Genomic DNA, 22,683 nt, shown 5'->3' with positions numbered 1-22,683 from the left:
GTTCTATCATCTTACCTAATTCTGATTTATGCTGTTCTTTTATCTTTTTTATTATGGTAAAATATACATAAACGAAAATTTAGTATTTCAACCATTTTCAAGTATACAATTCAGTGACATTAAATACATTCACAATGCTGTGCAACCATCAGCACTATCCAAATTCAAAATAATTATGTCAAAAGATTGAGCAGGACCTCAGAAAGATGGAGGCAGCAGCACAGTTTCTGAATCTCTCCAAACCCTTTCATGGAAGAAGATCAAGTAAAACCAAACACCCATAGGTGGCATTTATCAGCATTTACCATTTCCAGAACTTTTGCACCATCCCAAACAGAGACTCTATAGCCATTAAACAATAACTTCCCATTCCCTCCTCAATCCACGTTCTTTCATCTTTTCCATTGTTTTTCCTAACATCATTTAGCCCATTTTGAAATAATAGGTTACAGTTTTGATCTGTCTTGTGGACCTGTCTTTTCCAACTTGATTTTATTGTCTGAAGAGATGCTATTCTGCTCCTTATTCTCCTTTTTCTTCCACTACCGCTGTACGGGATTTGATCCCAATCCTTTTCTGTTATTGATTTTTGGATGAAAAATGTTTTAAAAGCGTTTTGAAAAGGGGGTGCGAGGCCATGTGGAAACATATTCTTCATGGCTGTTTCATCAATGCTTCACTTATACTGTTTGGAAATAACTGTTTTCCAGGAGGCATAAAACAGTGGGCTTTATCACTGGACAGAGTGCAGAGAAAGGACCCCATGAAAGCTGATCCCCTTAGCAAAAATGATTTAGTTACGATTTCACCCAAGACTGGTCACAACCCAGCCTGGGAAACTCAATGAACCAGAGACAAGGTATCATGCCATCTTTCCTTGTCTCTGCCTCAGCTCTCAAGGATTGGTCACCTACACGTTATTAGTAATTATTAGTTGGTTCCTGTTCATAATTACTATCAGAAGACACAGCACTTATGGGCCTAATGACACTGCCCAGCTACGCACCATTCTTCTTCGTTTTGGCTTCCCGTCCACCAGCAGGAACCTCATTTATTTTTGTTCTCCCTTCACCACAGCCCAGTGATGTTTGTGAATGACTCTCAGTCTCACCAGAATCTGTATCTCTCACTCAGCCCCAACATCCCACCCGATCTTTTGCTCCCTGAAGTGTACTCTAGAAATTTAGGTAACCTGGATATTTTACCACTGTTCACCATCTCTTATGAAACCGGTAGAAGAGCAGCTTTCTTATGCAATGACGGAGAACTTGTAAAGATAAAACACCAGTCTGCAGGAGAAAGGAAAAAGAGAATGATGGAAATCGTTTCTGGAAAACTATTTTTACATTAGGTTTTGTTTGTTCCTGGTAAATAAATTGAAATCTTCTAAACATTGAAAAAAATCTAAACCACTAAATTCAATAACACAGGAATATAACTTTGTAAAAAATTTCTTTGGCTGCGCAGCATGTGGGATCTTAGCTCCCCAACTAGGGATTCAACCCACGCCTGCTGCATTGGAAGCGCCAAATCTTAACCTCTGGACCACCAGGGAAGTTCCAGGAATACAACTTTTAAAGGAGAAGTTATAAACCCCTTGGTTATATGAACTGGAGATTTTTAGTAAGAAGTCATGTATTTTAAATGACTTGGAGCCACAGGCTTCCCTGGTGGCGCAGTGGTTGAGAGTCCGATGCAGGGACATGGGTTCATGCCCCGGTCCGGGAGGATCCCACATGCCACAGAGCGGCTGGGCCCATGAGCCATGGCCGCTGAGCCTGCACGTCCGGAGCCTGTGCTCCCCAAAGGGAGAGGCCACAACAGTGAGAGGCCCGCGTACCACAAAAAAAAAGAATAATAATATAATTAATTAATTAATTAATTAATGACTTGGAGCTTTAAAGAAAGGAAGGAAGGAAGGAAGAAAAAAGAAAAAGGGAGCTCCTTAATGGTGCAGTGGATAAGACTCCACGCTCCCAATGCAGGGGGTCCCGGGTTCGATCCCTGGTTAGGGGCCTAGATCTCACACGTATGCCGCAACTAAGAGTTCGAGTGCCACAACTAAGGAGCTGCAACTAAAGAGCCTGCCTGCTGCAACTAAGACCCAGCACAACCAAATAAATAAATTAATTTAAAATATATATATTAAGAAAAGAAAAAGGAGGTGTGATTGAGAATCGCTTTTGTAACTTCACAGAATCTCTGTTTGTCTGCTTTGTTAATGTAGTATTCAAAAACATAGTGGCTTACTTCTGGAGGTTTCCTGGCTCTGCTGCCCTCCCTGACTTTTACCAACACGTTTCGCTTTGCGCCTGTTTTTCCTCCCAGAAGTTTCTCTTCTGTGTGGGTCGCGTCCTGGAAAGGAGCTCTGGCTGCTCCGTTTGAAGATGTGGAAGGGCTAGACTGCTCCAGCCCTTTAGACTATTCTGGGCCCCTTTTCCTTACTCACTTACTCACTTTAGAGTTTGGTACAATCTCTCCCAGTCAGCTGCTGTTCTCATATTGGCCCACAGTGCTTTCCAATGAATACCTGCTGGCATTTTGAAGGACTCCTGTCTTCATGTCCAACAGATGCTTGCTCCTGTCTGCCACTTCCTTTGGTGCAGATGCTGGGACCAGGCAGGTCTGTGTTGGTGGTGGTCTGACACACCCTCTTGTTTTGGGGTTTCTAGTTTCTCGATAAGTGCTACCCATGGGCACTTGGTTTTGGTTGATCTAGCTCCATGAGAGGGTTTGGTGAGATTCAAAAACTGTGCAACTGCCTCCATCTTTCTGAAATTCTGCTCCATCATTTGCCATAATTACTTGAAATGTGGGGGCCCTGTAATTTTCAGTTTCCCGAAGCAGAGCCCCATTTACACTACTCTCGTTAGGACTCTGGGTCAGATGAGGCTTTCTGAGTCTCCTCTGTCTGATGTCTCATGTGTGTAGTTGCTCAGTCCATGTTTTGAGTAGGAAGTCAAAACACAACAACCTAAAGGGCTCATGGGTTGGGGGACGTTTGGCCACCATGAGAGGTGGAGTAAGCCTGTGGGCAGGGGGAGAGTCTGAAGGCAGGTCCTGGTCAGGAATGTGTATCTTTTCCTCCCCTCTTTTCCTTCTCTTTTATTGACTTTTCTAAGCATGTACAAAATGGAATCTCCAATCTGCCCTCCTCCCCAGCAAAACACCTGGTGCATGCCCAGTTTTCTTCATCTCAGTTCATGGTAATATCGTTTTTTCGGTTGCTCAGGCCAGAGACCTTCGAAATCACTTGACTCCTCTTCCTCCCTGCCAACCATGCATCGGCAAACTCTGTCTGCCTTACCTTTGAATTGTATCTAGAACTTGTGCACTTCTAACCACTTTCCTCCATTTCCACGTTACTCCAATTCCCCATCATTTGCTGCCCAGATTACTAGGAGAGCCTCCTAACTCAGAAGCTTCCCAAACTTTCTAGATTCACAGAGCCTTTGGTGTCTCACCTCTAGGCTAAAAACAATACTTAACAGCCCCATTTATTAACTAGTTGGGTGCCAATAATTAATAAGCATTTATGTTTGTAGTAGGCTGGATAGCGACCACACAAAGAGATCAGATGCTAATTCCTCAAACCTATAAATATTACTACCCTATTTAGAAGAAGGATCTTTGCATATGTGATCAAATTAAGGATCTTGAGATGGGGAGGTTATCCTGGATTATCAGGGTGAGCCCTAAATGTAATCATACGCGTCTTACAAAATGGAGGCAGAAAGAGATTTGATAGAGACAGAAGAGGGAAAGGCAAAGTGACCATGGAAGTGAAGACTGGAGTGTTGCAGCCACCAGTCAAGCAATGCCAGCAGCCACCAGAGGCTGGCAGAAGCAAGGAACGAAAGCTCCCTCAAGAGACTCTGAAGGGAGTGTAAATCCTACTGACACCTTAATTTTGTCCCAGTGGTATTGATTTCAGCCTTCTGACCTCCAGAACTGTGAAAAAATAAATTTCTGCTTTTTAAAGCCACCAGTTGTGGTGATTTGTTAGAGCAGCCACAGGAAAAAGGCTCCGTTTGCACAATAATACTATGCTCCAACAACTAGGTAGACATTTGAAAAGTAATACATGTGAATTAAAAGAAAAATATTTTTATTTCACTCTGAAATAACCACAATTACTTGCTAATGGAATGTGGGGGACTGTTGGGCACTGTACAGCATCTCAAACCTTAGAATTAAATTGGATGCTGCCAGACTCATTTCCTGCTCCACACTGATCTTCAATTAGTACTTGCCTTTTGTTACAACTACTGCCAAAATCCCAGGTTCACAATCATATGACAGCATTGAAAGGAACATAGCATGACCTAATGTTGAAACTGTGAACTATTTACCAGCTAGAAGCTCACATGGTATCTAACAGATGTCAAATATTGCTGTGAATCCTTCAAAAATTTTAAATATCCTGCTACAGGCTGATGAATTTATGTGGTGTCCTGGGGGGTGCCCCAGTGTACCTTGTGAACCACAGTCCTGACTGGCTTTCCTATTCCCACCCTTGCCTGCCTAAAACTTGTCAACACGGCCACTGTAATGATCCTTTCAAAACATTAGTCAGATCCTGTGCTTCTTCTGCTTGAACCCTCCCACGGCTTCTCATTTTTCTCAGTGTCAAAGCCAATGTCCCTGCAACGGCCTATGTGGCCCTACCTACATCGGGGGTCAACAAATAAACAACCAGACAGTAAAAATGTGAGTCTCTGTGAGCCAGATTGTTTTTGTCTCAACTATTCAACTCTGCAGTGGTAGCATGAAAGCAGCCATAGAAAATATGTAAATGAATGGGCATGGCTGTGTTCCAATAAAACTTCATTTGCAAAGACAAGTAGTGTGCTGAACCCTGCTGCACATGATCTACGGCTATGTTCCCTGTCATCATTCCACTCCCATCACGCGCAGCCCTTGCTGGTCCTTAAATACATCAGAAAGCTCCTGGCTCAGGGCCTTTGTGCTGCTGTTCCCTGCCTGCTGTTACCTCCAAAGCTTTACTCAAATCTTTCCAGTGAGGGTTTATCTGACCACACTACCTGAAATTACAGCTGCCCCCCTGCAGGTCTCCTTTCCTTCCATCTGATTACCTTTACAGAGCCCACTTCTCCCATGGTATTTAGAATCTTCTAATATACTATGTAATTTACTTATTTATCGCATAATTGCTTGTAATCCAACATTCCCTAACCCATCACTAGAATATAAGATCCTTGAGGGCAGGGCTGTGTGTTTTTTTGTCTGCTTTGTTGGCTAATATATGCCCAATGCCTTGAACAGTGTTTGGCACAAAGTAGGTACTCAATAAATAGTTATTGATTGAATAAATGAATGAGTGAATGAATGTTTTTCAAGGAGTATAAATACAGCGGTATGCAATTCTTTATCTTGCAATCAAAGTTATAGTGGTTGCTCATATGGCAATATTTTTGCAAATAAATGTGTAAACCAAATATAAAATGATAAAATCCCTTAACCTAAACTGTACAACTCAAATAGTCCTAAAGTTTCTTTTCTCATTTAACTCTTGTTGAAATTTTCAACCTTGAGAATGGCACTCTTACCTAAAACAAAAGGCTCTCAGCTATTAGGAATAAGTCATATAACTCACAGCTAACTAGCAGGTAACAAAGGAAGAAAATACGTCTAAAATAAAATTGACTGCTTATGCACAAATTTAAGCATTAATTGTAATAATACACACACATTTCAAACCTTTACAAGCATACATAAAAAACTCATTTTCCTGGGACTTCCCTGGTGGTCCGGTGGTTAAGAATCTGCCTTCCAATGCAGGGGACACAGGTTCGATGCCTGGTCGGGGAACTAAGATGCTACATGCTGCGGGGCAACTAAACCCGTGCCTCAACTACTGAGCCCACATGCTCTGGAGCCGACGCATCACAACTAGAGAAGCCTGTGCGCCACAACGAAAAACCAGTGCAGCCAATAAATAAATAAATAAATAAATAAATAAATATGGTGCTTGCATGATATATATATCTTTAAAAAACAAAACAAAACCTCATTTTCCCAACTAGATATTTTTCTTGGTGACAGGAGACACTATTCTTCAAAACAAACTACAGGTGGAGCCCCAACCCTCAGCTTCATCTCAATGTTACTAGTTTTACTGTAGCCTTCTCAAGGAACAACTTCTTCATAAGGTAATTCCAACTCCAACTGAAAAGGAACATAGTTTCCATGCATTCATAATATACACATGTGTCATACATATATTTTTGTCCCCATTGCTTTGCACAGTGACCCTTAGAGATTAAACACTCATTTTCAATACGATTTTATTGGCATTGTGACATTAAAAAGTTAGTCTTATGTCCTTTGTTAGGCAAAAAACAGTTGTCTAATACCTCAGGCCAACAATTGTGTGTAGAAAGTAACATAAACCAACTGAAATTTTCAGAAGGAGCTTTCTTTTCCCTGATTTAGAAACCCTGGTAAGTTTAGCCAGGTTTTCAGATCAGCAGTCCCTCTCCGAATGTTGGATTTATGTGGGTGTGATAGAGGGGCTATCTGGCAGGAAAATCCTACTCAAAATCAAAATAGTAGTTCTTTCATAAGATTCAAAATTTTAAGTTAATAAGACAATGAGGCAGAAGATTTTTTTTATTATAGCAACTATTTTTAGAGTTTAAAGAAATTGTGGGTGTTCTTCTGGACAGCAGTAGGACAAAGCAATTCAATTACTGGGTAATACAATCAGACTCCAAAGCAAATGGGTTTCTATTTCAGTTTTAAAGCGTTTAGTACTTGTTAAGCACACCCATTTATGAAATAGTATGTGCAGATAAATAGAAAAGTACTTGACAATTTTGCAGTGGTCAAAAGCAAGCAAATTCATTGATATTATATAGTGGTCAAGAACAAATGCATATTGATATAATATTTCTAGACAATCTTAAATATTAAACTTTGTTCTTTAGTCTACTAATATTTTTTAAAATTTATAAAACTGAATACTATACATTGAAGCAGGGACAAATTCAAATGTAATATTTAACAAAATTCAGACTAGAAATTGAAACAGATTTAAATATTAAAACATTTAATGAATATTATGATGACCAAGAACTAATATTGCTAAACTAGAACAAATGTGCACCTGCTTCTTATGTGATGGTAACCCCATCAACAGAATCAGTTAATCCATGAAAACATAGAGAGAAATTTCTAGTAACAAGCTGATGAAGTCTTTTCTTAATGAAGCTTTGAAAGGCTTTCAGTTTGAAAAGGAAACAGTTGTAGAAGATATGCTTTTCAAATTTACGGGTAAAATTTTGTTGTAACACATGCTAAAAAAAAAATTAATGATTTAACCAGTATTCAAAAAAGAACGTGAGGGGCTAAAGTGGTGTGCTAAAGTTTACAAAATGAAATTTACTTTTAGATCCTACTAGTGGAAACCACTAGAATGCTTGCTCTCCAAATGCTCTTCCTCTGGAAACCTTGCCACTAACAAGGATGGACCCTAACAGCCAATGAGTCTAATGTGACCTACCTCTCTGGCCACAAAGATTTAAAACAGAACTGGACATTGAGTTTCTGAATGTGGCAATGAACAAAATTAAGGAGAAATCAAGAGCTGAGACTTGAGTAATTTCTAAAAAATAAGGGAATGGAAATTCAGAGAAAGCAATTTTCCACATAGAGAAGACCCGAGGATATGTATTTAGCAATAAAAATAAAAGTAAAAACACAGCTCATCTCCTGGTTTTCCAATGACTTAGTAGTGTACATAGGGCATTGACAGACTGGGGGGATAGTGTTCAACACCCAGTCAATTCTGATAAAGCTCATACAGTTTTCTCCAGAGAACTGGGACAAGGTAGCTTTTTAGGACTGACATAATCATTTAACACACATCACAAATGTGAAGGACATGAAGGCACGGGGTAAGCATGAAAGTTGCCAGTCTAATTCCAATAAATGTATGATTTATGTAATAGATTTTATCTGATTCCATATTTTCTAAGCTTTTCTAAGGGATGTTGTATTACAACTTGTGTAGCCTTTCACATGGTGGAATGCATCGGTGGTTAGTGCAGACATTTTAGGTTAGCGCAGACATTTACTGTGTCTGCGCTAACCTAAAAATAAAAGTTAGCTTGGTCATTGGGTCCTTTAACTATTTGTTTCCCCTTTCTTCCCCGTTGGTTTTGTTTTACCAAAGTGGCCGCCGCCCCGCTCTCTCCTCATTGGTGGGTTTTTCCGCAGGTGGCAGCTCTAGCCCCGCCCACCAGTCACCGCCCCTTGCCCTAAGTTCTTGACAATTAACCGATAGACCAGAGGGAGGGGGCGGGGTGGCGCCGGATGTGACGTTTCCGGAAGCGCCGAGTGTCGTTCGTGGGGACAGGTGGGGAAGGGTCCCGGGAGTATGGTGGGGCTGGGCTGCTGAGCGTGGTCGGACTCTGGCGGGGAGCGGCCACCGTGAGTGTGGGGCCTGCAGCCTTCTCCTCCCCCCGTCCCTTGCCCGGCCTGCTGCGCGCGAGGCCCCTGACGGCTCTGGTCCCCAGCCGGGCCCAGCGCGTCCCCTCCTACCGCACGCAAAAGACCCGAAAACCTTGGCTGATTTTGCCGGGTGTTGACAACTTGGGCTTGAGTGCTTTCGAGAAGGGGGCCTCACGCAGTTGTCAGGAGGTCCCTCTCCACTGTATACGCCCCCTTCGCTCCTTCCTGCTACTTCCTCTCGCCTCCTCCTCATCTTTCCCCCTCGGTTCTTTACGCCACCTTCCCCCCTTATTTACGGATACTGCATCTCCTCCCTGGAGTGTTACTCAACCTTGTAGCTCTGGGCACCACTTCCTGGCCTCGGGAGGGGGTTCCATTCTCTAGCAAAAGATCCTCTAACCAAGAGGGACTGAAGAGCAACAAGCTCGCTCTGCTTCAGTTAGCTCTGATGGGCTTGGCCCTGAGTTTACTAATTAGACAACTTGGGAGGTTTTAGATTTGCTAGTAGCTTTCTGAGCCCCTAAAAAAGCTCCCACGGGAGATGGAATGCCTCTACATCCCTGGTAGTCCCCACAACTTTTGTACTGTTAGGGTGTTTGAGAAGAAGGTTGGTGGAGGAAGTGTGACCTAGAGATAGAATTGGCCCGGAGAAGACCATCTCTGAGGGAGGGGTTGGAATGGAAAACAAAAGCAGTGGATAGACAAATGAAACTGAAATGTCAGGATTTCTGGGCAGATAGGAATCCTGACTGAAGCAAACGATCTCTGTTGGGAATGAGTAAGGTTTAAGATTGAAAAGACAAAATGAGGCCAGTTGACACAGGGCCTTGAATTCCAAAATCTGCTGTAGCTTGTATATTCTACAGCATGCTGGTTAGGATGTGCTGTAATTCAGTACGTATCCAATTACCAGAGTCTTTTTGGAAATGATCGTAGAGTGGTATCTGATTGGAAGTTGGAGTCTGATTCTAACAGCAACAATATCAAGAAAGATTATAGAATGACTGCAATCTGAGACCCAAGAAGGGAAAACGTCCAGGGTTTTTTGTTGGTTTGTTTTTTGCATTTCAAGTTATCTTTGTGTCCTTTTGTTATTCAAAGAGTACTTAGTCTTTGGAGATAGGTTTAAATACATTGTTTTCTAGATCTAAATTCCTTGCCCTGAAATGGTGAATGATGTTGTAGATTGACTGGAATAGTGGTTTCATGAGCAGAGTTAGGATTATGAGCATTCATTCCCACACCATTTCCTCTAACTAACCGTGTGCTCAAGTCAGTTACCCTCAGGTTAAATGATCAGCTTGAAGTCAGTTATCATCATGAAAGTTCATTGAGTATACTCTGCCAGGTACTGGGGTGGATGGAACTGGGTGGCTGGGAGGAGAGATAATGGAAAAAATATAAGATACTGTCCTTTGTATGATGCCAAGGGCAGGGCTACCTAATGACGTGGAACGATTAGCATGAAGAGAGAATTGAAACCCTCGTGGCTCATTATAGTTTTACTCTTTGTTCCACCTAATTATGGTGCAGGGATTATGGGTTTTTGAGTCTGCCAATCCTTTCGTCCTTGTGATATGGGCCTCCTTGAGGGTCTCAGGCTTCTTATGGGAAAGAGACCTTATTTGGTATGAGCTACAGCATGTGGTATTTTTCTCTTAATTTCTTTGTAAGGTAGAGTTTTATGGGAAAAACAGTGTACTAGGCTGTGCTCGGCTGATGGGGGCCTTGGTGTCGATGCCATCTTTTTTTTTTTTTTTCTGTTTCAGAACTTCTTGGTCCTGATGTCTGACCGTGGAGATGTGAGCCTCCCACCCGAAGACCGGGTGAGGGCTCTCTCCCAGATGGGTAGCGCAGTCGAGATAAATGAAGACATTCCACCCCGTCGGTACTTCCGCTCTGGAATGGAGATTATCCGAATGGCATCTATTTACTCTGAGGAAGGCAACATTGAACATGCATTCATCCTCTATAACAAGTATATCACGTAAGACGCCTCCGGTTTCCTTTTTCTTTTCCGGTGACTGGTGTCTCACTCATTCTGTCCTTGTGCTCGTTTAGTTCAGCTCAGAATTGCTAAAACTAGAGAACTTTACAGCATCATTATCATTAATCATTTTTGCTAGCAGCTCCTACATATTGGCTGTCCTTGACATTCAAAGACATGAGTACTGAAAGTGTTGTTTTCATGACTCAGTAATTTCATGAGTAAGAGACCTAACTCTTTGGCTTGTGCCCACATGGCCCAGCTGTTAGGCAAGAGAGTTGGTGTTTAAACTATACATGTTTTGTATTGATGAATGTTTCCTCTCTCTATTAAGACAGCCAATCAGAAAATTATTGTTGAGGATTAACAGAGCCAAAATTCCTCACCTGTGCTTATTTTGTAGCAAATTGAATGACTCAGGAAAAAGTTTTTTTCTTAACCTTTATCATAAGCGTAAAAATCATCAAATAAGTATTGATCACCTACAGTTTGTATAGCTCATCATAAGACCTTTCCCTTGAGTTGCTTAGCCTCTTGCAGCATAAATTGAAGATTTCAGTTCAGTTGACAGGAACAATTGCTAAAGCCCCAGTGATATTGGAAAAGATGTCTAATTTAGGAAGGGAATAATGTTAAAGGGTCTCATTTATAATTTCTAGTTTTGTTCTTTCATGATACCAGGATCTTAAAATAATAATAATTACAGTGTATTTGTATGGCTCTTAAATAGTTTGTAGAGTATTTCACCTGCATTGTTTCACTTGATCTTCACAGTTGTGCGTACATTGAGTAAGGCGCATCATCCTCCCATTCTGCATATGAGGAAACACCCTCCGGGTTTAGTGGTAGGCTTTGTTGCACAGTTTGGAGTGACAAAACCTGGATTTTCTTAACTCTTAATTCAGGATTCATTCTACAACATAGGTCCTGTTCTTTTTGTTTTCTTTTTGGTAATGTTTCATGAATTGAAGGTAGTCTTTTGAGATCATAGTCTCGAGCCACACTAATTTTTGGTTATGTTTTATTGTTTTTGAATAGGTAACATGTACGTGTAGTACAGAATTCAGAAGGCACAAAAGGGTGTATATTTAAAAACTAAATCTCCCTACCACTCCTCTTTTCCCCCAAGCCTTTAGCTCCCCTCCCCAGAGACAATCACTCTTACTAGTTTCTTATATGTTCTTCCAGAGGTGATGTATGCCTATCAATTATATGATATTAAGTTGTTGATCACATGCTACTCTAAAGCAGAGTCTGTCAACTTTGGTGTTAATGACATTTGGGGTTGAATAATTCTTTGTTGTGGGGAGTGTTCTGTGCATTGTAGCGTGTTTAGCAGCCTCTTTGGGGTCTCTGCTCGCTAGATGCCAGTAGAACCCTTTACCCCCAAGTTGTGACAACGCAAAATGTCTCCAGACATCAACTAATGCTTTTTAAGAGGCAAAACTGACCCAGTTGAGAACCAGTACTCTAAAGAAGAGTAGGTGTAAGAGTGGATTGCCTAGAATTCATATTGTAATTTTAGAATGGAGAAAAGGGACTGCTATTGTTTATTTTTAAGTTTAGAAATAGTGTCTGTTTCCTCAGAGATCTTGCATCCATCCATACCATAATGTCCTGTTATGTGGCCTCAATGTTGATAAAGTTTCATAGAATTATAATTATATTTCTGCCTCTCTTTGCTTTTATGGTTTTTCATTCCTAGGCACAATGGGCGCAAAATTTATTTTCCTGAGAAATTTCTTTGGCTATTGTCCCTCCCTTCATATACTCTGCTGCTGGTAGAATTAGTATTCTTGTATATTTCCAGTAATATTGTAGGTAGTTCCCTCAGAATGAGGGGCACAATTCTTTTGGGAAATCATAGTTGAGAAAGTTCAGTAGAATCATGGAATCACTCTACCAGGTATTTTCTGAAGGGCCCTCTGGGTCTTGTTGTCCCACAGAGAAAGTGCTTTGAGGGTGAGGACCATATTCATTCAAGAAATATATATTACATGTACCTACTGTCTACTTGACACTGCAGTAGGTCCTGAATACGTCGTAAGTAAAATGGCCCCTGCCCTTATTCGACTTATGGGAGAAGACAGTATATAGGTAAGCAAATAAATATACAGTTCACAAAATAGGGAAAATGCTGTGGAAGCAACGGAGAGTGCTGGGACAGGGAATAACCAAGGTTATCTAATTAAATAGAGTAACATCTATCTGAGAAGATAAGATTAAAACTGAGACTTGAAGGATGCCATAGAGTTGGTCATTCCAAAAGCATAAAGCAGAGCATTTAAAACAGCTGTGTATTCAGAAGCTCTCAGGTAGGAAAGACCTTAGTGTGTTCTGAGGATTGAAAGATCATTGTGTTTGGAGTGTAGCAAGTGAAGAGGGAGAATGACCGCAGATGAAGTTGGAGAGGCAGGCGGGGCCAAATCACACAGGAACTTACAGGCCACGGTGAGGAGTTTACATTTTATCTTGAGAGCAATAGAAAGCCATTGAAAACTTTTAAGTGAGGTTGTGACCTAATCTTACTTATATTTAAAAAATATAAATTTTGGCTGGTATGTATGTGGTAACTGGTGGAGGGAGTGTCAAGAGAGAGGCTGGTAGGTTGAAGGAACATGTGGACTGGAAAGGAGCAGATGGATTTGGTATTCTGGAGATAGAGTCCATGGAACTTACTGACAACTTGGGAAAGAAGATGGTATCAAGATCGACCTCAGTTTCTGCCTTGAGTAACTTAGGATTTGCTGGTCCATTTATTGAGATGGGGAGAGTGGTGTTGAAAAGGGTTTGGGTAATGGGAAGATTCAAGAGTTCAGGCCTGGTTTTTTGACGTGTTAAGGTGTAAAGTTTAAGTTATCTGTGCGATATCCTAGTAGAGATGTCCAGTAGGAGGTTGGATGTAGCAGTCTGAACTCAGAGGAGAGGTCTGGGTTGGAGATACAAGCCCAGGAGTACTCAACATATAGTTGGTTCTGAAGCCATGAAAACTGCTGAGACCTTGTAGTGCAGTGGTTCTTAATCTGGGGTCCAAGCACCCACAGGGATTCATTGATAAAATTCAGGGTCCATGAACTTGGTTGGGAAAAAGTTTTCTTGTTTTTACTAATCTCTAACTGAAATTTAGCACTTCCTTTAATTTTGAATACAGGCGTCAAACCACAGTATTTTTAATATTTGTAGTTTTGTCACCAGTAGAAATCAATATATTTTCATATTAAATTATGATTGTTGCTGATATCTCAAAATAACATTTATACTTACCACTACTTCAGATTTACAGTACAGAGTTATTAAACCCACAACTACATCCTGTTTTTTAATGTATTAACAATGCATTAATAAGTAACCACATATCACAATTTTTTAATATTTTGAAAACTGCATTACAGTAGAATTGGGCTTTTTGTAATGTTTAATAATTTATATTATATCTTTAAAAGATTATTCTGAGACGGGTCCGTAGGCTTCATTAGATGCCAGAAGGATCCATGGCGTATTAAAGTATCAAGAAACCTTTCCCTGAAGGAAGGTTTGAGAGGTAGGAGGAAATCTAGGAAATCCATCACTTTGTCATGGGAGCCAAAAGAGGTCAGTATTTGCAGGACAGTGGCCAGCTGTGTCAAATGGGCAAGGATTTGGGTTTGATGTCATGATGTGATCCGTAATCTTGGTAAGCAATTTCACTGGAAGGGTTAAAGATTGGAGTGGTTGAAAGGTGAATGGACAGTAAGAGAGTAGAGACTGTGAGTGTAGTCCAGAGATCAGAGAACTTTTTCTGTAAAGGGGCCAGATAGTAAATTTTTTTTATCATCTTTATTGGAGTATAATTGCTTTACAATGTTGTGTTAGTTTCTGCTGCATAACAAGGTGAATCAGCTATACATATACATATATCCACATATCCCCTCCCTCTTGCGTCTCCCTGCCACTCTCCTTATCCCACTCCTCTAGGTGGTCACAGAGCACCGAGCTGATCTCCAACTGCTTCCCGCTAGCTATCTGTTTTACATTTGGTAGTGTATATATGTCCATGCCACTCTCTCACTTTGTCCCAGGTTACCCTTCCGCCTCCCCGTGTCCTCAAGTCCATTCTTTACATCTACGTAGAGACTAACCCTTGGGACCGGAAAGTAGTGATCTATTTAGTGGACACATCGATGCCAGACACAGATGTCTGGATTCATGATTTTATGTCAGAGTATCTGGTAGAGCTTTCACAAGTCAATTAATTACTGCTTCTGAGACCTTGACAACTGATTCAGATTTTTTTAGCAGTAACAAAATATAGTAGGCTTTAAAAAAAAAACTCTTACCTCTGCTACATGGCTCTGACTGCTGTGAGGGATTGAAAAGAATATGCCTGTGTTTGACGAAAGATATTTAACAAGTATTGTTTTAACAGAGTTGACTTTTCAAAGAGAATTGCACTTGAATTATTACTATAATATTAGAATAAAAATGTTTATCAATAAAAAAATAGTTCAAACTTTTTTATTCGTGTCCTGCCCCTATTTCTTCAGAACTTTTTTTTTTTTTTTTTAGATTCCATATATATGTGTTACCATACGGTATTTGTTTTTCTCTTTCTAACTTACTTCACTCTGTATGACAGACTCTAGGTCCATCCACCTCACTACAAATAACTTGATTTCATTTCCTTTTATGGCTGAGTAATACTCCATTGTATATATGTGCCACATCTTCTTTATCCATTCATCTGTCGATGTACACTTAGGTTGCTTCCTTGTCCTGGCTATTGTAAATAGAGCTGCAGTGAACATCGTGGTACATGACTCTTTTTGAATTATGGTTTTCTCAGGGTATATGCCCAGTAGTGGGATTGCTGGATCATATGGTAATTCTATTTTTAGTTTTTTAAGGAACCTCAATACTGTTCTCCATAGTGGCTGTATCAATTTACATTCCTACCAACAGTGCAAGAGGGTTCCCTTTTCTCCACACCCTCTCCAGAATTTATTGTTTGTAGGTTTTTTGATGATGGCCATTCTGCCTGGTGTGAGGTGATACCTCACTATAGTTTTGATTTGCAGTTCTCTAATGATTAGTGATGTTGAGCATCCTTTCATGTGTTTGTTGGCAATCTGTATATCTTCTTTGGAGAAATGTCTATTTAGGTCTTCTGCCCATTTATGGATTGGGTTGTTTGTTTTTTTGATATTGAGCTGCACGAGCTGCTTGTATATTTTTGAGATTAATCCTTTGTCAGTTGTTTTGTTTGCAAATATTTTCTCCCATTCTGAGGGTTGTCTTTTTGTCTTGTTTATGGTTTCCTTTGCTGTGCAAAAGCTTTTAAGTTTCATTAGGTCCCATTTGTTTATTTATTTTTTATTTCCATTTCTCTAGGAGGTGGGACAAAAATGATCTTGCTGTGATTTATGTCATAGTGTTCTGCATGTGTTTTCCTCTAAGAGTTTGATAGTATCTGGCCTTACATTTAGGTCTTTAATCCATTTTGAGTTTATTTTTGTGTGTGGTGTTAGGGAGTGTTCTAATTTCATTCTTTTACATGTAACTGTCCAGTTTTCCCAACACTACTTATTGAAGAGGCTGTCTTTTCTCCATTGTATATTCTTGCCTCCTTTATCAAAAATAAGGTGACCATATGTGCGTGGGTTTATCTCTGGGCTTTCTATCCTGTTCCATTGATCTATCTTTCTGATTTTGTGCCAGTACCATACTGTCTTGATTACTGTAGCTTTGTAGTATAGTCTGAAGTCAGGGAGCCTGATTCCTCCAGCTCCGTTTTTCTTTCTCAAGATTGCTTTGGCTGTTTGGGGTCTTTTGTGTTTCCATACAAATTGTGAAATTTTTGTTCTAGTTCTGTGAAAAATGCCATTGGTAGTTTGATAGGGATTGCATTGAATCTGTAGATTGCTTTGGGTAGTAGAGTTATTTTCACAATGTTGATTCTTCCAATCCAAGAACATGGTATATCTCTCCATCTGTTTGTATCATCTTTAATTTCTTTCATCAGTGTCTTATAGTTTTTTGCATACAGGTTTTTTGTCTCCTTAGGTAGGTTTATTCCTAAGTATTCTTTTTGTTGCAGTGGTAAATGGGAGTGTTTCCTTAATTTCTCTTTCAGATGTTTCATCACTAGTGTATAGGAATGCAAGAGATTGCTGTGCATTAATTTTGTATCCTGCTACTTTACCAAATTCATTGATTAGGTCTAGTAGTTTTCTGGTAGCATCTTTAGGATTCTCTATGTATAGTATCATGTCATCTGCCAAGAGTGACAGTTTTACTTCTTCTTTTCCTATTTGCATTCCTTTTATTTCTTTTTATTCTCTGATTGCTGTCGCTAAAACTTCCAAATGTATGTTGAATAATAGTGGTGAGAGTGGGCAACTTTGTCTTGTTCCTGATCTTAGTGGAAATGGTTTCAGTTTTTTCACAATTGAGAACGATGTTGGCTGTGGGTTTGTCACATATGGCCTTTATTATGTTGAGGTAAGTTCCCTCTATGCCTACTTTCTGGAGAGTTTTTATCATAAATGGGTGTTGAATTTTGTCAGAAGTTTTTTCTGCATCTATTGAGATGATCATATGGTTTTTGTCCTTCAGTTTGTTAATATGGTGTATCACATTGATTGATTCGCGTATATTGAAGAATCCTTGCATCCTGAGATAAACCCCACTTGATCATGGTATATGATCCTTTTACTGTGCTGTTGGATTCTATTTGCTAGTATTCTGTTGAGGATTTTTGCATTTATGTTCATCAGTGATATTGGCCTGTAGTTTTCTTTTTTTGTGGCATCTTTGTCTGGTTTTGGTATCTTGGTGATGGTGGCCTTGTAGAATGAATTTGGGAGTGTTCCTCCCTGTGCTATATTTTGGAAGAGTTTGAGAAGGATAGGTGTTAGCTCTTCTCTAAATGTTTGATAGAATTCACCTGTGAAGCCATCTGGTCCTGGGCTTTTGTTTGTTGGAAGATTTTTAATCACAGTTTAAATTTCAGTGCATGTGATTGGTCTGTTTATATTTTCTATTTCTTCCTGGTTCAGTCTTGGAAGGTTGTGCATTTCTTAGAATTTGTCCCTTTCTTCCAGGTTGTCCAGTTTATTGGCATATAGTTGCTTCTGGTAATCTCTCATGATCCTTTGTATTTCTGCAGTGTCACTTGTTACTTCTCCTTTTTCATTTCTAATTCTATTGATTTGAGTCTTTTCCCTTTTTTTCTTGATGAGTCTGGCTAATGGTTTATCAATTTTGTTTATCTTCTCAAAGAACCAGCTTTTAGTTTTATTGATCTTTGCTATCGTTTCCTTCATTTCTTTTTCATTTATTTCTGATCTGATCTTTATGATTTCTTTCCTTCTGCTAACTTTGGGGTTTTTTTCTTCTTTCTCTAATTGCTTAAGGTATACGGTTAGGTTGTTTATTTGAGGTTTTTCTAGTTTCTTGAGCTATGATTGTATTGCTATAAACTTCCCTCTTAGAACTGCTTTTGCTGCATACCACAGGTTTTGGGTCATCGTGTTTTCATTGTCATTTGTTTTTAGGTATTTTTTGATTTCCTCTTTGATTTCTTCAATGATCTCTTGGTTTTTAGCAGTGTATTGTTTAGCCTCCATATGTTTGTATTTTTTACAGTTTTTTCCTGTAATTGATATCTAGTCTCATAGCATTGTGGTCAGAAAAGGTACTTGATACATTTCGATTTTCTTCAATTTACCAAGGCTTGATTTGTGACCCAATATATGATGTATCCTGGAGAATGTTCCATGAGCACTTGAGAAGAAAGTGTATTCTATTGTTTTTGGGTGGAATGTCCTATAAATATCAATTAAGTCCATCTTGTTTGATATATCATTTAAAGCTTGTGTTTCCTTATTTATTTTCATTTTGGATGATCTGTCCATTGGTGAAAGTGGGGTGTTAAAGTCCCCTACTATTATTGTGTTACTGTCGATTTTCCTCTTTTATGGCTGTTAGCCTTTGCCTTACGTACTGAGGTGCTCCTATGTTGGGTTCATAAATACTTACAATTATTATATCTTCTCTTTGGATTGATCCCTTGATCATTATATAGTGTCCTTCTTTGTCTCTTGTAATAGTCTTTGTTTTAAAGTCTATTTTGTCTGATATGAGAATTGCTATGCCAGCTTTCTTTTGATTGCCATTTGCATGGATTATCTTTTTCCTCACTTTCAGTCTGTATGTGTCCCTAGGTCTGAAGTGGGTCTCTTGTGGACAGCGTATATACGGGTCTTGTTTTTGTATCCATTTAGCCAGTCTATGTCTTTTGGTTGGAGATTTTTTTTTTTTTACTCACTCAACAGATATTTATTGACCATATATGTGACAGGTCACTTGGGAGGGATATCACAATGAACAAAACGAAGTCTTAACTCTCATGGAGCTTTTATTCTAGTGTTGAAGACAGATAATAAAAATATATTTTTCAAGTGTGATAAGTGCTATGAAGCAAAGAAGAAAGCAGAGTGACTGAGCGGTTCTGTTCAATGTAGGGCAGCCAGAGAAGGTAACAAATTGCTCTGTTACTATTAACAGTATTAATCACTGTTATGTTTCTTGTGTGTTTATGTGTTTGCATCCAGAACTGGAGCTTGCTGGTCTTTGAGTGGAGCTCGGTCTTAGCGTTGAGACGGAGGTCTCTGGGAGAGCTCTCGCCGATTGATATTACATGGGGCGGGAGGTCTCTGGTGGTCCAATGTCCTGAACTTGGCTCTCCCACCTCAGAGGCTCAGGCCTGACACCCGGCTGGAGCACCAAGACCCTGTCAGCCATACGGCTCAGAAGAAAAGGGAGGAAAAAAATAAAATAATAAAATAAAAAATAAAGTTATTAAAATAAAAAATAATTTTTAAAAATATTATTAAAATAAAAAATATAATAAGTAATAAAGAGAGAGCAACCAAACCAATAAAAAAACCCATCAATGATAACAAGTGCTAAAAACTGTACTAAGATAAACATAAAAATCAGAAACTAATCTGTCACATACAGCAAACCCCAAAGTCTACAGTTGCTCCCAAAGTCCATGGCCTCAGTTTTAGGATGATTCGTTGTCTACTCAGGTATTCCACAGATGCAGGGTACATCAAGTTGATTGTGGAGCTTTAATCTGCTGCTCCTGAGGCTACATGGAGAAATTTCCCTTTCTCTTCTTTGTTCGCACAGCTCCCGGGGTTCAGCTTTGGATTTGGCCCCGCCTCTGCGTGTAGGTCACCAGAGGGCATCTGTTCTTCATCCAGACAGGAGGGGGTTAAAGGAGCGGCCGATTAGGGGGCTCTGGCTCACTCAGGCTAGGGAGATGGAGGGGTACAGAATGCAGGGCGAGCCTATGGTGGCAGAGGCTGGCGTGACGTTGCACCAGCCTAAGGCGCGCCCGTGTGTTCTCCCGGGGAAGTTGTCCCTAGATCACGGGACCCCGGCAGTGGCGGGCTGCACAGGCTCCCGGGAGGGGAGGTGTGGAGAGTGACCTGCGCTCGCACACAGGCTTCTTGGCGGTGGCAGCAGCAGCCTTAGCGTCTCATGCCCGTCTCTGGGGTCCGCGCTGATAGCCGCGGCTCGCGCCCGTCTCTGGAGCTCCTTTAAGCGGCACTCTGAATCCCCTCTCCTCGCGCACCCCGAAACAATGGTCTCTTGCCTCTTAGTTCCAGACTCTTTTCCGGACCCCCTCCCAGCTAGCTGTGGTGCACTAACCCCTTCAGGCTGTGTTCACACCACCAACCCCAGTCCTCTCCCTGGGATCCGACCTCTGAACCCCGAAGCCCGAGCCTCAGCTCCCCGCCCCCGCCTGCCCCGGCGGGTGAGCAGACAAGCCTCTCGGGCTGGTGAGTGGCGGTCGGCACTGGTCCTCTGTGCGGGAATCTCTCCGCTTTGCCCTCCGCACCCCTGTTGCTGTGCTCTCCTCCGCGGCTCCGAAGCTTTCCCCCTCCGCCACCCGCAGTCTCCGCCCGCGAAGGGGCTCCTAGTGTGTGGAAACCTTTCCTCCTTCACGGCTCCCTCCCACTGGTGCAGGTACCGTCCCTATTCTTTTGTCTCTGTTGTTTCTTTTTTCTGTTGCCCTACCCAGGTATGTGGGGAGTTTCTTGCCTTTTGGGGGGGCTGAGGTCTTCTGTCAGCGTTCAGTAGGTGTTCTGTAGGAGTTGTTCCACATGTACATGTATTTTTGATGTACTTGTGGGGAGGAAGGTGATCTCCACATCTTACTCCTCTGCCATCTTGAAGGTCCTCCCTGTCAGTAGCTTTTCAGTCAGCGATCCTTTTTTTTCTTTTCCTTCGTGCTTAATCTAGTTTCATTTGCTCACAGGGTGCCCCGTGCAGAGGTCTTGCCCCCAGCACTTCAGACCAGAGTTCCTAGGGCAAAGTGGCTGCACCCAACACCAGTAACTATTTTTGGCTTTGCAGGCAATTTGATCTCTGTTGCAACCTCTGCTTTGTAGTGTGAAAGCAAGCCATAGATAATACACGAATGAATGGGTGAGGCTGTGTTCCAATGAAACTTTATTTATAAAAACAGATGGCGAGCTAGATTTGCCGCGCTAGCCGTAGTTTGCCAAGCCCTGGCATAGACAGCTCTTTGGAGAAGTTGGACAGGAAGTAAAGTGGAAAACTGAGGAAGTAATTGAAGGGGACACGGAGTACATGAATGTGCGTGTGCGTGTGCGTGCGTGTGTGTGTGTGTGAAGATGGGAGATTCTAGAGCATACTTTTTGCTGATGGAAAGGATACTGTGGAGAAGGAGAGGCTAACGGTACAGAAAAGAGAGTGTCAGCGTAGAAATAAACTCTTATATAGGCAAGAGGGAGTAGGATTAATGGTACACGGATGCTGAAGAAGTTGATTTTTTTTTCTGTGATGTGGTGTTACTTTGAGTGATATGAATATCAGTGTTAACAACAAGACCGATACGGGGCATCTGTTCCTGTCTGTGGTGTTCTGCTTATACGGCCATTTAACATGATGAACTAGGCCTGGAGGAGAGTTGAGTGAGAGGAGGGTAGAATGTATTACTTAACTTGTTAGATTTGGGGTTTCATTTGGAACTTTGTTGGATTGGCTAGACCTGGATCAATCAATGTAGCTACCTTCATCTCTCCTGCAGATATCTTCAAGGCCCTAACTCTGATTCTGTGAACTGACAAGCCCTAGGAGTTGCAAAAAAACTTCTAGCTCAGTATTCTTGGTCAGTTTTTCTACCGCAGTTCACTTGGTGTATTCCTGGCAGTTAACAGCGGCTCACTTTGGCAGCTGTGACACTGAGGAGAGAGGAGGGAAGAGGGTCGGCCTCTACCTCACCACTCCTCTGCCTCCCCCCACTACTGAGTCATTGTTCTAGACCTTTTGCATACTTTAACTCAGGATTTTAAAGGCATGTTTGTTCTTTTCCCTTGAGCAGTTCAGGCGTCTTAATGATCTCAAGCACACTTCCCCCCTCAGAGGTTTCCCCTACTGTAGGAATGCTTTGCCTTTTGCAGACCCCAGTATAGAAGAAGGATCTTCAACATATTAAATCAGTGCATATTTTCATGGTGAGCACAGACAGTAATCCAGGCGGTGGATTCTTTCGCAGCTTTTTATGGTCATCAACTAGGCTGCATAGAGGAGAGTAACAGAGGACTTAGGCAATTCCTGTCTGCTGTGTGAGCCCCCTACAGCACAGACCTGCTTTCTGAAAATGGCCTGTCACCTGTGTTGAAAATGTTTACCACCAGGATTGGGGCTTATGGACTGAAGAGGGTTTTCATTTGTGCTCATGCTCACTTTCCTGACTAACTTTTAAGATTGGAAGAAATTAGAGCCCTTAATACATCCATGTGATAGAATTTCTGCTTGACTTTTTAAATTATTTTTACACAAAAGTAATATTTGTTCCTGATTAAAACAAATTTTTTTCAAACCATACAGCAAGGGAAATATTAAGGTGAAAAGAAAATTCCCATCCGCCAGAGGTAATCACTGTTATGTTTCTTGTGTGTTTATGTGTTTGTTAAGAAAATATGCCCATGCAAACACGTGGGCTCATGTCTTTATCCTTTTTTCTTAAAGCCTGAATGAGATCATACAATATATTATTTTCTACAATTTGCTTTCTTAACAGTCATGTCTTTCCGCATCAGGACACATTGATCCAGCATCTCATTCTGCCTTAGGGCTGTTTCTTCTGCCTGGAACAGTCTTATCCCAGATATCGTCATGGCTTACTCTTCCAGTCCTTACTT

General features: G+C 41.0%; 1 protein-coding gene across 1 annotated transcript in view; it reads left to right on the top strand.

Moving 5' to 3' along the window:
* Positions 1-8,870: 8,870 nt before the first annotated feature.
* Positions 8,871-22,683, top strand: part of STAMBP (STAM binding protein) — a gene marked incomplete at its 3' end in the record, with an annotated part of 29,727 nt that continues 15,914 nt past the window's right edge. Inside the window, exons 1-2 of the mRNA XM_079721317.1 lie at positions 8,871-8,889; positions 10,245-10,462. Of these exons, the coding sequence (XP_079577443.1) occupies positions 10,260-10,462 (203 nt within the window). The 5' untranslated portion in view covers positions 8,871-8,889; positions 10,245-10,259. The remainder of the gene's footprint in view (positions 8,890-10,244; positions 10,463-22,683) is intronic.

The sequence above is a fragment of the Hyperoodon ampullatus genome, assembly GCF_949752795.1.
Source record: "Hyperoodon ampullatus genome assembly, chromosome: 15".
In the NCBI taxonomy this organism is placed as follows: domain Eukaryota; kingdom Metazoa; phylum Chordata; class Mammalia; order Artiodactyla; family Ziphiidae; genus Hyperoodon; species Hyperoodon ampullatus.
The sequence above is the reverse complement of the archived record's forward strand: the minus strand, read 5'-3'. Positions and strand labels throughout refer to the sequence as shown.